This window comes from Vigna umbellata, chromosome 5 (assembly GCF_029865625.1).
Source record: "Vigna umbellata cultivar VRB3 chromosome 5, Vumbellata_1.0, whole genome shotgun sequence".
Classification (NCBI taxonomy): domain Eukaryota; kingdom Viridiplantae; phylum Streptophyta; class Magnoliopsida; order Fabales; family Fabaceae; genus Vigna; species Vigna umbellata.
Window position 1 is genome coordinate 26,882,731 of NC_142169.1, and position 17,505 is coordinate 26,900,235.

At 30.3% G+C, this 17,505-nt stretch overlaps 1 protein-coding gene across 1 annotated transcript; it reads left to right on the forward strand.

Moving 5' to 3' along the window:
* The first annotated feature begins 10,722 nt into the window (after positions 1-10,722).
* CHX20 (cation/H+ exchanger 20) lies at positions 10,723-15,099 on the forward strand. Its single transcript, XM_047298242.2, has 4 exons — positions 10,723-11,054; positions 11,216-12,232; positions 13,501-14,442; positions 14,555-15,099. The coding sequence occupies exons 1-4, from the start codon at positions 10,875-10,877 to the stop codon at positions 14,951-14,953; spliced, it is 2,538 nt and encodes an 845-aa protein (XP_047154198.2). The 5' UTR covers positions 10,723-10,874; the 3' UTR covers positions 14,954-15,099.
* The last annotated feature ends 2,406 nt before the right edge of the window (positions 15,100-17,505 follow it).

Here is a 17,505-nt window from a genome sequence, read left to right on the forward strand (position 1 = left end):
GGATGGTTCAGAAAGAAACTTCAAGTTTGTACTGTTCTGGAGGAATTCTTGCAGATGATCAGGTCAGTGCATTGCACTCGTAATTTGCACTCGTAATCTAAGATGATAAGTTGACTATCAATAAATTATATGAATTGGGGCTTGAGCCACATAAACAAACCCATTGCAAAGGGAAACCTCAAACACTAAACCTGATGTTAAGCCATGAAGATCCTTTCTCAAAGAAGTTATCTTAAGGATTGGAATACTAAAGCATGAGGTTTAGGCCACAAGTGCAAACCCTCCTAGAGAAAATCTCAAACACCTATCTTTTGAAAGATCGAGAATGTAACTTTTATATCTTGAGCCCAAAATGTGCATCTTAAGTCTTAAGACAAACGATTTAAAAAAATTAGATAATATATAGACATTATCCTGACTCATTATCATTGCTAATCACATATATAATTACCATGAAATATAAAAAAAATTGTATTTTTCAGGAAAAAAGTAATTTGTAATATTAAAATGTATGGTCATTAATAAAAAAATTTATCATCCGGTATAATATCTCTGATTTGTTTTAAAAGTTTATCAACATTTTATTTTTTTGTTTGTTATGTATAGATTTTCTCACTGATAATGATTAAAATTTTTATATTTAACAATGATAAAATGTCTTATTATAGCAATTTGATTGGTTAAAAAAATAAATAGTTAAAAAAATAAATAGTTAAAAAAATAAATAGTTACATCTTCAAAATTTTCTCATAGAGATACGTGAAAAATTCCTATTGATACAACATCTAAGAGATAAAAAGTAATCTTATTATTGAATAAATTAATGTGTGATTATAAATTGAGGTTTTGTAAAGATTTTCATTACTTAATAGATTTTATTTTCTGCGAATTTTATATATTATTTTTATATTGTTTTTAATGGATTAATTTAATTGAGAATACTAAGGGTAAGAGTAAAGATAAAAAGGTCAATACTTTATTAATCCACCAAGATTTGGTCAAAATTTTAGTTAAATATTTCAGATATTAGTGTTTCTCCATAACTTAGTTTGAACTCGAGGTTTTGTATCCTATTATATTTAATGGAGGATTGGAAACTTATTTTAGAAATTTTTTTTATATTTATTAGATATATTATATCTTTTAAATAAAGATATAATATATTTAAGAATATTTATAGATCTCTGATTATAAAATTTTAAATTTGAACGGTATCAATATTTTTTGTGAATTTTATATTTTTGCAATAATTTTTTTTATCAAAAAATATTCATTCTACTAGTTTTGTAAATGTAATTTTAGTTTGAAAGAGTTGATATTATTTTGGATGATATATAGTCATATAAATCATGTTCAAGAATATTATAGCTCTCATAAGAGAGTAGATCTCTTTTTTCAAGGATTAACTGTGTTGTTGAACATGCAAAATAGGTTTGGTTCCTTCTAAGGGATTAGGTAAATGATTTATGAGATGGAAAAAGAGTGGAAACACATTAAGATAGAAGAAGAATGAAAACACATGAAACGCATTCACACAGTCATTGTGAGGGAAAAAATGCAAACAAAGTTTGAGGAACATCCAAAACATCTTTCTAAAATCATCACATTTGCATGAAACATATCCATAACTATATCATTTAATTTAAACTATCAACATCAAAACATAATTATTCATTTTTTAATTCTCACTTTTTTTTAAGTAATATACACTTAAGAAAATATGTTAAAATACTCATTTATACAAGATAACATAAAAAAATACAAAACAATAGGTAACTTCTGTAATCTTCTATAATAGTTTATTATATAATATTCTATCTAAATAATCTAATCACTATCAAATAAATAAATATGACACGCTCAATAAAGTAGAATAATTAAGTAAAAGAAAATTATTTAAAAGAATCTTTACAACCAGAAGATAACCATAAATCAAATTTTATATTCATAATTCTAAACTACAAACTATCTACTTAACTACAAAAGGGTCATTATACAACTTCAACCCAAATTATTACCCAATTCAACTCTCAAGTAGACATTCTAAACAATACATTAATCAATTTTTAAGCTTTTTCCTACCACAAAACATTACACATAATTATGCTTAATTAACTTAATAGATTCATTTCATCATCATAAATTTAGAGAACCATAAATTTATAGTTTTAAAACACAAAAATTCACATTTTTTAGTACAAATATACAACTCAATAGGCAAAAGTTAGAAATTAGCTTCCTTCACCTTTGATAACAACTTTAGACAGCTGAAACATCATAACACCCTCAACATATCGATGCTCTATTTAAATACAAAAATAACACAAAAACAATCAAATCATACCATTATAATCAGAAATCATAAATAGTAATTATTAATTATCAAATAATAAATAACAAATATTATATAATAAATAATAACTTATATCTACCTATTTTTAAATTATTAATAATAAATAATAAATATTAAATCATAAATGATAAATGCAAATGGCAAATATTAGATAATAAATAATAACTTACAAAGAATAAGCAATTAATAATAGATAATGAGTACTAAATAATAAATAATAAACTTGAAATAATATATAATAATTAGTAAATGTTAAATAGTAAAGGATAAATAGTAACTTATAAATTATTAATAGTAATAATAAACAATAAATAATAAATAATGAGCTGTAAGTAATAAAAATTAAAAATAAACAATAAATTATAAATTATAATAGTAGATGATAAAAAAAATAACGAATGGGAAGTAGTAACTATATAAGCAGTGCATAATAAAGAAATAGTGTAATAGAACTGATAAATATTATATTTTAAAGAGTAAAATAATAAGTTATAAATTATGCAATGGTAAATAGTAAATAAAAAGTATTAATTAAAAATAATATTATTTTTTCAATTATTTATCGAAGACATTTGTGTAAAAGAAATTAGAAGATAAGTCTACTTGTTTTTATTTTGCCGTTTGGAAATGTTTGCCTGTGAAAGAAGTCAACCTTTCTAAAGCATTTATTCAAACACGAAAAAATGATAAGCAAATGTTTATTGGAAGATAATTTGACTAAGTTATACTTCGTACTTTTTTATCACATCAACCAAACCATATGACGCATATACTTCACTCTCCAACCATTTCATAGCAACCAACCACATATTATGCCTTAATTTATGGCAACATCATATGCATTCTCATACCCGCAGCCAATGTCATCACTATAATTTAATCACTTTTTTATGAAAAACCCTACTTTGAGCTCTGCACGTTACTATCTTACTTTAAAATAATCAATCCCCTCAATCAATTAAAACTCCAATTCATACTACAAATATAATATATTTTAGGAGGTTATAAATATTTGTAAAATCCAAAAATTACTATTTTATCTTATATCACCCCGATGATTTTTGGAAGACAAAAAACAAATAATTGAATTTAGACTCTAAAGATATTGCACGCGGACCTTCATGTAAACAAAAAAGTATTTATTTTTATTATCTACTAATGAGAAAAATTAAATTCTTTTGACTATAAGATTTCCAAATTGCGAGCCAAGTAGTATAAATTTCAATTATTCTTTATGTAAGTCTAAATAAAATTCAATGTATTTTATCTCTACACACCTCCTTGGTAAACAATCTATCCACATCACTTAGAATATAAATAATATTATGAAAACAGTTAGAGATAAAAACTCATATTGAGCTTTACACATTCATTCATGCTCAAATATAATTCATAAGCTAAGAAGATAAGTTATATGAAGATTTCCAAACCTAAAAAAAAACATTTAGAGAGCAATAATTCACTGCTATGTGTACATCACATGTTTGGTTTGGATAAGATATATGTATTACTCAGCTCTAATTAATTGTACTCAATTAATACAACAGTTTTCAACTCAATTGAAGTTTGAATTATTCGAACTCATGTCATTACAATCACCAATAATGGAAAAAAGTCTCGTCACCGAAAATGGAAAAAAAATGCGCACTTGTGTTTTACGTCATCTATATTACATTGCTTTTTTATATAGCAATATAAAATAAAACGCGATAATAATTTTATAACTGTAATAATTTTTTTAGAATTACATTAAACCTAAACCAATGTAATATATATATATATATATATATATATATATATATATATATATATATATATATATATTATAACGTATGTTATTTTAAAAGATATAAAATTTTATTTTGTAGTGATGACGATGTTATATCTCTTGAACAAATATTATTCATAAAAAAATTATTTGCATCTGTTGATTCGTCATTATAATTTTTAAAAATTTGGGAGATATTGTAATAAAAGAAATTTAGTTGCCTCCCTTTTAGTCTTTTGTTTCTTCTTAATATCAAAATAAGATGATGTTTATAACTCGAGAGACATAAATAATACAATTAAATTCATCACTGAACACGCGTAAACTCTTGAAATAGGGATTTGAGTAAATATTTTAAAAACGTTTATTTTAAAACGAAAACAAGAATGAAGACTTATTTTATACTGATTTAATTCAATTTGGGTTATGTCCAGTTTTTTTTAAGCACTTTTAAAAGGTTTCACTAATTTTTAAAAGATTACAAACGAGTTTGACCACTCATGATTTTACAAAACTAATCTAACTTGTAAGACGAGTTTCACTATTCATGGTTTTACACCAGTCCAACTGATTAGATCGTTTAACTCCACTGAGTTAAACTAACAAACATTTTAATTCATTTCCAAACATACAAAACAACAAAGTGTTTTTGAAAAACAAGTTCATATGATGACTCTAGTAGAGAGGATAAATTTTCAATATAATGAATATTTGAAAACATGTAAGCGTGAGATAATGTTGATAGCATAAGAGTAATAACAAATATTGTTCTTGTTTTCTTCTCTTTATGCAATCATCTTTATATAGATTTTTTTAGAAAAGATCTTTTACTCAAAGCATTGACTTTCACATAGGATGTGTAGCCTCTAAGTACGAGATCAGATGTTATGTTGCTACTTGTAGAGGCAATTGTGTTGCTTGTATGGATGCGTTAGACATAAAACATTAAGGAAACATTTCCAGAATATCTTCCTATCTCTTTACGTTCTTTTGATTCAATGCAAAACTTTTGAAAGTTATGTACTTTAATAATCTACACATAAAAAGAGAGCACAACACAATAGACAATAGAGTACAATATCATACATGCATTAAAAGCGTTAAACGTTCTTAATCGTTTAGGCATGATACATGTAGTAGCATTTAGGCAATGTCTGATTGGAGTAACGTTTAGAATTTAGGATATCGTTTACACATATAATGTTTAGCGTGTTTATCCTAAATGACTTATTTGACAACACTATTTTGTTAGATAGTTATGTTAAACGTCAAAATAAGGTTTGCTTAAATGATATTGTGTTAACAATAAAAAAAGCATTTTCTTAAGGTCAACCAAAAAAGCTAACACTTTTGTGCAGAACTTTAACTATAAGTGAAAAAAACGTGGCACTTTCATTTTGAAAAATGTGGCTCTTTTATTTTCAACAACGTGGCTTCATATAACGTGGACACGTGGCCAATAAAAGTGTAAACAAGGTTATTTTGTTTTATGATTGAGATTTCGCTATCCCGTCAACCCAACAGCTCATGACCCAACCAAGTTCTTCACTTTGCCTCAAACATTAGAAGCGTAAACAAGCTCAACCAAGAAACATAGACACAAGATGAATATGAGACAAGCAACAAGTTCAGCAGGGGAAACATGAAGACAAGCTCAAAAGGAGACAACCTCGTGAAGCAAACTTGTGGATATGTGGAATACTTTTGATTGGACAAGCAGTAAGCTCGGCAAGAGACAAGTAGCAAGCTCGGTAGAGAAACATTGACACAAGCTCAACATGAGACAACCTCAACAAGCTTAACATGAGACAACCTTAGCAAGCTCAACAAGAGACAACCTCAGCAAGCTCGCTTGAAGACAAGCTCGATAGGATAAACATGGAGACAAGCTTGACCTATATATGGAGATAAGCTCGACTTACTAGAAGTTATACTCTTTTTCTTTTGCACATGTGGATGTTTTTCTTATATGAGATCTGCATCTGACATTTCATAAAGTACTTTTCAAAAAATTTCTTTTTTGAAGAAAGTACTTTAATCAAGACAACATTTTGTTTTGAGTGCATTGTTTTGTCGTTGTAGTTAACCATTTTAAATGATATGAAGAGGTTCAGAAGGGTTTATGTGCATCGTTTGCATGTTTGCCTTTGTATTTTTTTGGAAAGTTGTTGACCATAATATATAAATCTTTTATGAATTCATAAACCAAATTCAAATTGAAAATCAAAGCAATTATGTCGTATAAATGTCTGGTCAACTACAAAAAGCCATTGACATTTACAACCTGGACAATCAACCAACTGACCAGACGGAAACCCACCAACCCAGACAATCACTAACAACCTCGACGACCAACTAACATACTAGAGAACTGGCCATAAACTCGGACGATCACCTAAAAGATTGGACGATAGATCATCAACTCGGATGGTCAACTAAAAGAAGTGTAAACGATACCTCTTTTCTTTCTGATCAAGACTTTTTCATCCCCAGAGCCTGGCACTTCGTGGCCTGGTCAAGTTCTTCAATTTAACCTAAACGCTAGAAGTGTGAACGAGCTCGGTAGGAGAAACGTAGACACAAGCTGGGTAGGAGACAAACAACAAGCTCTATAGTGGAGACAAGCTCATGAGGAAAAATTGTGGACACATAAAATAGTTTTGATTGAACAAGCAACAAGATCGGCAAGAGACAAGCTTGACATACATGCAAGCTCGATAAGAAACAAGTAGTAAGCTCGACAGGAAAAATGTTGACATAAGCTTGAAATGAGACAACCTTAACAATCTCAGTGAAATACAAGCTCCAAAGGACAAACATTGAGACAAGCTCGACTTATATATAACATAAGCTCAACCCACTAGATTTTGTACTTTATTCTTTATAACACATGTTTGTTTACTATTTACTTATTCCCAAGTTTTGTCTCTTAACCTTGAACATGTACACTTTTTTCAATGTATATATAAGATCTCCTTCTGACCTTTCATAAAGTACTTATAGAAAAAAATTCCTTTATGAAGAAATGACTTTGATCGAGATTGCGTTATGTTTTGTGTGCATTATTTTGCAGCTTTAGTTAACAATTTTTAATGATATATAGAGGTTCAAAAACATCGTTTGCATGTCCATTGTTGTAATTCTTTTTGGTAAATTGTTGAGCACAATACAAAAATCATTTATGAATTCATAAACTAAATTCAAATTGAAAACAAAAGCAATTGTATTGTATAATCGTCCAACAACCACAAAGTCAACAACAATTACAACCTGGATGGTTAGCCATCAACCCAGACAGTCACCTCCTAAGCTGAATGGCAGACCATAAACTCGGGCAACTAACTAACAAAAGTATAAATGAGGATTTTTAGTTTTGTGATCAAGATTTCGTCATCCTGCCAGCTTGCGACTTGGTCAAGTTCTTCACTTTGATCCAAATGTTAGAAATATAAACGAATTCGAATAAGAAATGTCGACAATAAAAGACAAGCAACAAACTTGGGAGGAGAAAAGTTTCGTAAAAATATGAAAACAATACAAAATTTCTTAGAATTATTGACAAAACTTTATCAATGGAAATAAATTGTTGCATTTTAAAATTTTAATTACCAATAGATTAGACTCACAACAAAATTTGTTGATAATATACATTTTATTTAACTAAAAAAAGTTTACTATAAAATATGTCTATAAAAATAAAAAATAATTTATTACCAAAAGTGTTGTTAGTATTTTTAATTATAATATAAATTTTTTACCATTAATTATTGGAATTTTATTACTCTTTTATTTTTTGTATTAATTAATTAATTAATTCAATTATTAAATTTTAATAATAAAAACAATTTTAATTATAGAAAAACATTTATTCCAAAATTTATTTCTTTTATAGTATAATATTCAATTCATAATTAATTATAAGTTTATAAGTTTTGGGTTATTTATTTAAATTTTATTGATGAAAATAATTTTAATTATAGAAAAATATTTAGATAGTATAATAATTTTTTAAATTTAATTTGTAATATTTTACTACTTTTCTAATTGAATTAAATTTTATTGATAAAATTAATTTTAACTGTAAGTAAACATTTATCCCAAATTATAATATAATATTTTTTTCACAATTAATTAATTATTTATTTCATTTAAATGTAATTGATAAAACAAATTTTAACAGTAAAGAAACATTTATTTCAACTTATAGTATAATATTTTTTTATCAATTAATTATTGATATTTTCTTACTCTTTTAAATTTTGGGTTAGTTAATTAATTAATTTATTTAAAATTTATTAATAAAACTAATTTTAACTGAATGGAAACTTTTATCCCAAATTTATTTTCTGTTATAGTATAAGATTTTTCTTACAATTAATTATTAATTTTTTCTTACTTTTAATTTTTGAGTTAATTCATTAATTAATTTATTTAAATTTTATTAATAAAAATAAATTTACTTATAGGAAAAAATTTATCTTAAATTTTATTTCTATTATAGTATAAGATTTTTTCATCATTAATTAGTGATATTTTATTATTCTTTTAATTTTTTTGTTAATTAATTTATTTAAACTTTATTAAAATAACTGATTATAATTGTAAGGAAACATTTATCTCAATTTTCGTTTTTTATAGTATAATATTTTCTCATCATTAATTATTATATTTTATTACTCTTTTAATTTTTGTGTTAATTAATTAATTAATTCATTTAAATTTTATTGAAAAAAATAAATTTAAATTATATGAAACCCAATTTCAAATGATAGACCAATTATGTTGTACAGTGGTGTTGATAAAAAAATGGAGATGATTGAATATTTGAGTTTTGGTCAAGAACATGGATTTGTGATGGTTTATGCAGGTAAATGATGTTAGAAATGATTCTTTGTATTATTTTTTAATTTTTCTAGGTTTTCAAATTGCAACGTGGAAATGGTTTGTGCGAATGTTGTTAATTTACAACATGAGGCGAAGATGTCGGATGGAATTAAAGAATGGTGATGAAAACTTCGTTGAAATTTGTTTTGTAATTTAGTATGAATGAATGAATTTTATGTTTATGTGTTTTAATTTTCTTACAAATCTTAATCTGCCATGAAAATAAGAATGGGTTCAAGAAAAAGCTTTGAAGTATAATAACACAGATCAAATAAAAATTACTTTTTTAATGAGATATCACAAATCCAAAATTTAAATATAAGTAACCAAATAATATGTACATAAGCAAACAAATTAATATATATATATATATATATATATATATATATATATATATATATTTGTAAAGAATTATAGAATGATTTGTTAATTATTGATAAATTCATTATTGATAATTACTAATATATATAATTGTCGATAATTATCAATGGATAAAATTTGTGAGTAAGTCTTACAACCAACACACCTATAAAATTTTGTGTATTGGTAATCCATAAAAAAAACAACGACATATTTTACAATTTCTAACTGATAATGGTTGTCGGTAAATTTGATTTTTTTGTAGTGAGACAAGTTTCAAAAGGGAGAACTTCAACAGACTTCGGTAGGAGACAAACTCGACATGACAAACATAAACACAAGTTTTATGTACATACAACGTAAGCTCGATGCACCAAAAATTCAACTTATATTTTTCGCACATAGGTTTGCTTAGGGTTTACTTATTCTGAAGCTCTTTCTCTTTCTATGTCAAGATGCAAATGTTTTTTTATATGTTTTTGTCCAATTTTCATTGTTTTTTTTTCATTGATCATCGTATGTATATATGCATGTAGGTGTATATATCTATCATTTTATTCACAATATTTGTGCATCTCAAATGTGATGAGGAATGTTTTTGCATTTGTCTTTAAAGATTTTTAATTCAACGTGATCAACCAACTCAATAACCATCTCTACTAGACTGACCTGTCCATACCACACCAGAGCATACCGACATTCATAGCATTGATAGCCTGATAGTCATCTAGACCAGACTAATCCAGTAGTCATCTACGACAAAGCAAAATAACCCGATCCGTCATTACACCAACAATGTCATTACACCAACAATCTGAGAGTGCTCTAAACTAAAAGTAAGGATAGCATGATACATTAATATTCATTTGACACACCCAACAAAGGTAAAATAACTTTTTGGTGAATCTTTGTAATTTTTCAAGAAAGAAAAAAAAGTAAAAAATTATGTGTGTTAAAATATCATTTTCCAAAACTAAACCAACTCGAAATAGATAAGATCTGACCATAAAAAGCCGTTTAACAAAACTCACGATATTAAATATTATATTTGATGACAGAAAAAAAAAGTCAACCTTATCCAATTCTGATACATGTAAATTACAACCCAATTTCAATTGTTCCTATAAAGAAAATAATACATTTGTCTTTAACATGAATATGCGCGACACAAAAGTTCTAGTTATTATTAATTAAAATATTTATTTGCAATAGTATCAGTTTAATTTAAAATTCAAAATGAAAATCAAACACGTTGACTTTTCAATGACCCCAGGCAGAATAATAGCGGAGGGAAGAATCTGAACAGATTGAGAGAGAGAGAGAGGGAGTAACGTAACTACCTACGGCATCAGAACTTTAATCCAAACGGAAGAGAACCTGTCACCCTATTCCTCATCTATAAATACACACAAATGTGAAAGTGTTCTCATGGCAGTAGCACAAAGGCTCTGAATATATAACTAGCTTTCAACGATAGTGTATACGTAGAAACTGTGACGGCAATCAACCATGCCGTTGAACATAACATCCATCAAGACATCTTCTAATGGAGTGTGGCAAGGTGATAATCCTTTGGATTATGCCTTCCCACTCCTAATAGTTCAAATCACCTTAGTCCTCATCGTCACTCGCTCCCTCGCTTTACTTCTCAAACCTCTCCGACAACCCAAAGTCATTGCTGAGATTCTGGTATATCCCACTCATTCCAATTTATATTATTAATATCAAACAACTCTACGCTGATGCACAATAGTTGAAAGACTTCCACAACAGTTCAAAGAGTTTGTAATTATTTAAGCTTTTGTTTTGTCCATATGATTACTTTTAATATTATTTCTTAATCTTTGAAGGGTGGAGTTTTGCTGGGCCCATCGGTACTGGGAAGAAGCAAAAGTTATTTGCATCGTATATTCCCTTCATGGGGCACGCCAACGCTGGAATCTGTCGCAAGCATAGGTCTTCTTTTTTTCCTATTCCTCGTAGGTTTGGAGCTCGATCTCCATTCCATTCGTCGGAGCGGCAAAAGTGCCTTCAGCATCGCCGCCGTGGGGATCTCTCTTCCTTTCGTCTGCGGAATCGGCGTCGCCATCATCCTCCGCAAAACAGTTGAAGGCGCAGACGAACCCGGCTTCGCGCAGTTCATCGTCTTCATGGGCGTGGCGCTTTCCATCACCGCATTCCCGGTGCTGGCCCGCATCCTGGCAGAGCTCAAGCTCCTCACCACGCGAGTGGGGGAGACCGCGATGGCGGCGGCGGCGTTCAATGATGTGGTCGCGTGGATTCTGCTCGCGTTGGCAGTGGCTTTGGCGGGGAACGGCAGTGGGTCCCATAAGAGTCCTCTGGTATCGGTGTGGGTTCTTCTCTCGGGGCTGGCGTTCGTGGTTTTGATGATGGTGGCTGTCCGACCGGTGATGGAGGTTGTGGCTAGAAGGGGCGAAAACGACGCCGCTGACGAGTTTTATGTTTGTTTGACGCTAGCGGGGGTGTTGGTGTCGGGGTTTATGACGGACCTGATCGGGATTCACTCCATATTCGGGGCCTTCGTGTTCGGGCTAACGATTCCGAAGGAGGGAAACTTCGCGAAGAAGCTAACAGAGAGAATCGAGGATTTTGTTTTAGGTTTGTTGCTCCCACTCTACTTTGCTTCTAGCGGTTTGAAAACCGATGTAACTACCATACGTGGCGCTTCAGCGTGGGGTCTTCTGGTTCTGGTCATAGCCACGGCTTGTGCTGGGAAGATTCTTGGGACCTTCGTGGTAGCCATGTTCTGCATGATCCCCGCCAGAGAATCGCTCACACTTGGCGTCCTCATGAACACCAAAGGTCTTGTTGAGCTTATCGTACTCAACATTGGAAAGGAAAAAAAGGTAACTTTCTTTTACATATACTCATGTTCACATACACTAATCTTTCTCCATACACATGTTTTCGTATTAAATATCAACTCGTCTTTCGATCAGAATTTTAAATTTGTCACGTTAGGAGAGATCTTTTACTTTCTTAATAACTTATTTTACAATTTTTTTACAACCAATCAAACAGTGACACATTTTTTATTATAAGAAATTGTTAAAAAAATTTATTAATATATCATCATCTCTCATAAATTATATATCCCTTAAAAGTTATACCAATTGACATATAATATATATAAAATTTTCAAACATGAGTACTTCGTCCATTTCGTGGGAGGCTGTTGACTAAATACCACGTACGTGGCCGAATAAAATACCATTGCCCCTACAAAACCATGCAATAACATTGTGAACAAGAATGTTTAGTTTTTTTTTTTAATTAATACACAAATTTTTTACATTTTTTTGTTTTATTTTTATTCTCTTAAAAATATAAAAATTGAACTTTAATAATTATTTTATTTTTATAAAATGTGTTAAATAAATATAAATGTGTGTCTTTTATTGTTATTTGTTTTGTCACATGTCTCTTTTAATGAGAACGATGATGAGTGAATCTTTGGTTTATAGATTGAATCATGACTAAACATTATTTTAGTCTAATAGAAAGATGATTATATACGCATGAAATAGAAGTACGAATACCTTGTAGGTATACCAAATTCTTTCACTTGAATAGCCACCCCTTGTGTACAAGCAAGTTGTTTGACTTTTTCACGTATGGGTTAATAGGTGAGGAAAATGATACGAACTTGTAAAATATTTCAAAACATGGTTAACTTCAATCCCGAAATGTATTCTATTGCTGTCGTCACAGTTTTGTTGTAGAGTTATGGTTGATTAGACAAGTCCAAGTCGTATAAGATGGGAAGTTTGATCAAAACTGTGACTGGTCCAAATTTGCAAGTCATTTACTTTTAAACTTTTTTTCGTTGATTCCCTATACGATGATCTGGTGAAGAAAGACTTTATATTGATTCCCCGCGTGCCCAAAAGAATATGGTATCTATACCTCTATTAGCATTGACCTTATATGGTTCCTTGGGTACAACGACAACTCAAAACAAATATAGCATTGCCACTCCTAGCTTTCAAAATGATATATTAATAAATTAAGATGATACCTTGTTATTATAATTTAATAAATTGTATAATAGTTTTGAGTTGTACTTCATTATCCACTTTAATGACAAGGACGTGATTTCATTTTGAGATTTCAGGTTTTAAATGATGAAATGTTTGCAATCTTAGTTCTTATGGCTCTGTTCACCACCTTCATCACAACACCGATAGTAATGGCAATCTACAAACCAGCTCGAGGAAACTCAGTGAAAGCCCGGCGAAAGCTCGGTGACGATTCTTTGGGGTCTGGGAAGGAAATGGTTGAGAAGCTCAGAGTCTTGGCCTGTCTCCATGGGCCAAGCAATATCCCTTCTGTCATCAATTTGATTGAATCAACTCGAAGCACAAAAAAGTCCTTGATAAAGTTGTTCATGATGCACCTTGTTGAGCTCACAGAACGCTCATCCTCTATCATCATGGTTCATCGTGCTCGTAGAAATGGTTTCCCCTTCTTCAACCGCTCTCATCGTGACCAGTGGCATGACCGAATTGCAGGAGCCTTTCAAGCCTACACTCAACTAGGTCGAGTCACGGTTCGGTCCACAACTACTATTTCTTCTCTCTCCACCATGCACGAGGACATATGCCACGTGGCGGAGGAGAAAATGGTCACCATGATTATTTTGCCCTTCCACAAACAGTGGAGAACAGAAGTGAATGGGGACAACGAGAAATATCAAGTGGAAGAAAATGCAGGCCACGAATGGAGAGTGGTCAACCAAAAGGTACTTAAGAATGCACCTTGTTCAGTGGTCGTGCTTGTGGATCGTGGATATGGAAATTTGCCTGAAACTCCAATCCCAGATTCCATTGTTTATCAACGAGTGTGCATCATCTTCTTCGGTGGCCCCGATGATCGTGAGGCTCTAGAGTTGGGTAAGAAGATGCTTGAACACCCAACAGTTAAAATACGTGTTGTAAGGTTTATGGAAAAGGGTGTGTTGGATGATAATAACATTGTGTTAAACTTCTCACCTGACAAAAACAAAGACGATAGTTACAGCTTCTCCACTGCCAAAATAAATCGCCAGCAAGAAAAGGTAACAGGCTCATGCTATACATTTAGATTACCAAATATTTTAGAATAACATTCTTAATATCCTTCATAATTAACATTTATCTTCTTTATTGCTTATGTACTTAACATTACAGGAGTTGGATGAGGAGGCAATTAAGCAGTTTCAAAGCAAGTTGAATGACATGGTGGAATACGTTGAGAAGTTTAGTGAGGACGTTGTGGAAGACGTATTGATAATAGGAAAAAGTGGGGATTATGATCTGATAATTGTTGGAAAAGGTCGATTCCCATCGAATATGGTGGCTGGTTTAGCAGAAAGAAAACCAGAACATGCTGAGTTAGGTCCTATTGGAGATGTTTTATCTTCATCAGAACATGAGGTTTTGTCATCTGTATTGGTTATTCAACAACACGATGTGACATTGGTAGATGATGCTCCTGTATGCAAGGTCCATGATGAGTATGGCACTGTCAATACTGCTTATTCTTCTCATGGAGTGGGAATTTCAATTGGCAATGACAATGCAGTGTAATATATAGTTTCATTATTTGTACGAAAATATACAAATTTGAAACAATACTTAAACATTCTCTCTTAGTCGTTTTGACTTGTTTGTTTTTTAAGATAAATTTTGGAGAGTGAATTTAAGAGAAAAAGTAAAGTAAAAGATATGTTTGAATGCTATTTATGATTTTGATAAATGATTTAGATATGAAAGTGATGTGGTCACTAAATTTTGATTTTCATGCATACATTGTGATCGATTAAAGATGTGTTTGAATGGTTGAAGTCTGGTTAGATTTTATATATATATATATATATATATATATATATATATATATATATATATATATATATATATATATATATATATATATATATAATATGTCAAATTTTAAATTGTATTCATTTTTTTATATTGTAAAAAATATTATGTTCGTCGTATCGATATTACACAATAATTAATACTTCATAAATCAATTATTATTTAAATCACATTGTTTCGGTCGGATCTGGATGACCCTGCTAAAACACGTGAGTTTGCCGAAGATCAGGCGGACGTTGCTGAATTTCACGAGTCGAAGCAGACCGAGCGACTTCGTCTCTAGGGGTCATTTGAAGCTGGCGAAAACCGGACGGTTACCTTTTTGCTGAAGTTTGGATGCGCTAGGAGGGGTCGGACGGGCTCTCTCGTCTTCAAGTCCTGGTTGTGGCGTTCATTTCACCCCGTTCTCCAAGCCGGGCGGTCGGGTACCTGTCAAAGGCATTCCGACACTTAAGTCAGTAACATGACCGAGTGGTCTGTAATGCATGTATATATTGCATCGTAAGCAATCTGTCCAGAAATCATATCTGGAACCTTTATTTTTACTGATTGTAATGGGCTTTTACCTTTCGTGGGCCTGATAACGGCCCAATCGTACCTTAATCTTCGTTTAAGGGCTTTAATGAGTCATTAGCGTTTCATCGTGTAGTCGACCGAGCGAGGGTCGGTCGGGATGGCCGGTCAGAAGGATGGTCGGTCAGGGATGTCAACCTGGGTGGGCGGCCACTCGGTTCTGCTGATCGGTCACACTAGACGCTCGGTCTTGATGGCTGACCTGGGTGGACGTTCGGTTCATGAATGGTCGACCTTGGAGGGTCGCTCAGTCCATGTGTGGTCGGACAACGTTAGCTTGGATGCTCCGTCTTGGTGGTCGACCTGGGTGAACGTTCGGTTTATGAATGGGAAGGACCGGACGGTAAACACATTAAATTTTGATGTTATATGAATGTATGTGATTATAAAACTAATTTAATAAATTCAAAAGAAGTTAAATAAATAAATCACTTGATCAAGTAGGTCAATACTATATAGGACTTATGAAAATTATTTTTGATTATCAATGAGACTTCATGTAAAGTAAATGTAAAGAAAGGTTGCTCCTAGTAAGATAATTAAGAATATAATTAGGCATTGTTTAAGAGATAAAAGATTTTAATTTTTATTGTATTTATCTAATGACAACTATTAACTTGATTGTCTAAGTGTCTTAACAAACACTCTTTAATATTTTCACCCGAAATCAATTTGAACTTAAAACAATAAGATCAAACATAAGACATAAAAATCAACATGTCTAGACTTGTAAGAACATTTATGTTATCTCTATGAAAAGCAATCATTTATTCAGTGTTGCATTTCTTAAGAAACTCTAACAACACTCAGTTCTTTATCTTTCAATATAATTTTATAAAATTAAATTAAATTTAAAGTACTCTTCTTAACAAACTTGCTAATTTTAAATTTAATTAAAAGATCAAAACACAGAAAGTTAAAATGTAACTAAACAAACCTTTCCATAGTAAGATATTTTACATTACTACCATCATAATTTATGAAAATTTTAAATTTATAAAAATGTAACTAAACAAATGTAGTCATTATATTATAACCAATATAAAAGCAACCATATTAATCTAGTTCTATCCCCAAAATATTATGGTTTTCATATATTATGTGCTATTATTTTATAATGTTTTATTAATGTAATTTTAATTTATGAGGCTTGAATATTATTTTGTGATGAGGTCATAGAAGTGATGGTGAACAATAATGTGCCTTGAAGACGATTTGACTTTGTAACTTGTAGCTGTTATGAGTTGGAGAGACCCATATATCTTCCTTTTCCAATGACTTTGAGAATTCTCACTCTCTTTGAACATGCTAATCACATCTTTCTTCCTTCCATGAAATGAGCATAACTATGAGATAAAAAAATAATTTTTATTGATAATAGATTTGTTTGATAAAATGGTAAATTATAATTTTCAATCAATAAATTTCGTCTATAAAATAATATTAAATTTTCGCTTTTATCACTAGATCTGTTAATAATATTTTTTTAAATTCATTAGTATTGTATTTTTTCTAAATTTGTCTATATATTTAAAAATTAATTGTAGAAAAGTAAAAAGAAGAAAAGAAAAAAATAAAAAAAAGGAGGAAGACAAGAAAAAAGAAAAAGAAGTAAACAATAACAGTGTACCGATGAAACAATAATGAAGGTCATGGTAACAACAATAGAAGAACACGAAGAGAAG

What these genes read in the sequence shown, in the direction of transcription:
- CHX20 (XM_047298242.2), top strand. Translation starts at nt 10,875, where the DNA reads ATGCCGTTGAACATAACATCCATCAAGACATCTTCTAATGGAGTGTGG. An exon ending in AAGTCATTGCTGAGATTCTG is followed by an intron (nt 11,055 to 11,215) that starts GTATATCCCACT and finishes TAATCTTTGAAG; the next exon opens with GGTGGAGTTTTGCTGGGCCC. An exon ending in ACATTGGAAAGGAAAAAAAG is followed by an intron (nt 12,233 to 13,500) that starts GTAACTTTCTTT and finishes TTGAGATTTCAG; the next exon opens with GTTTTAAATGATGAAATGTT.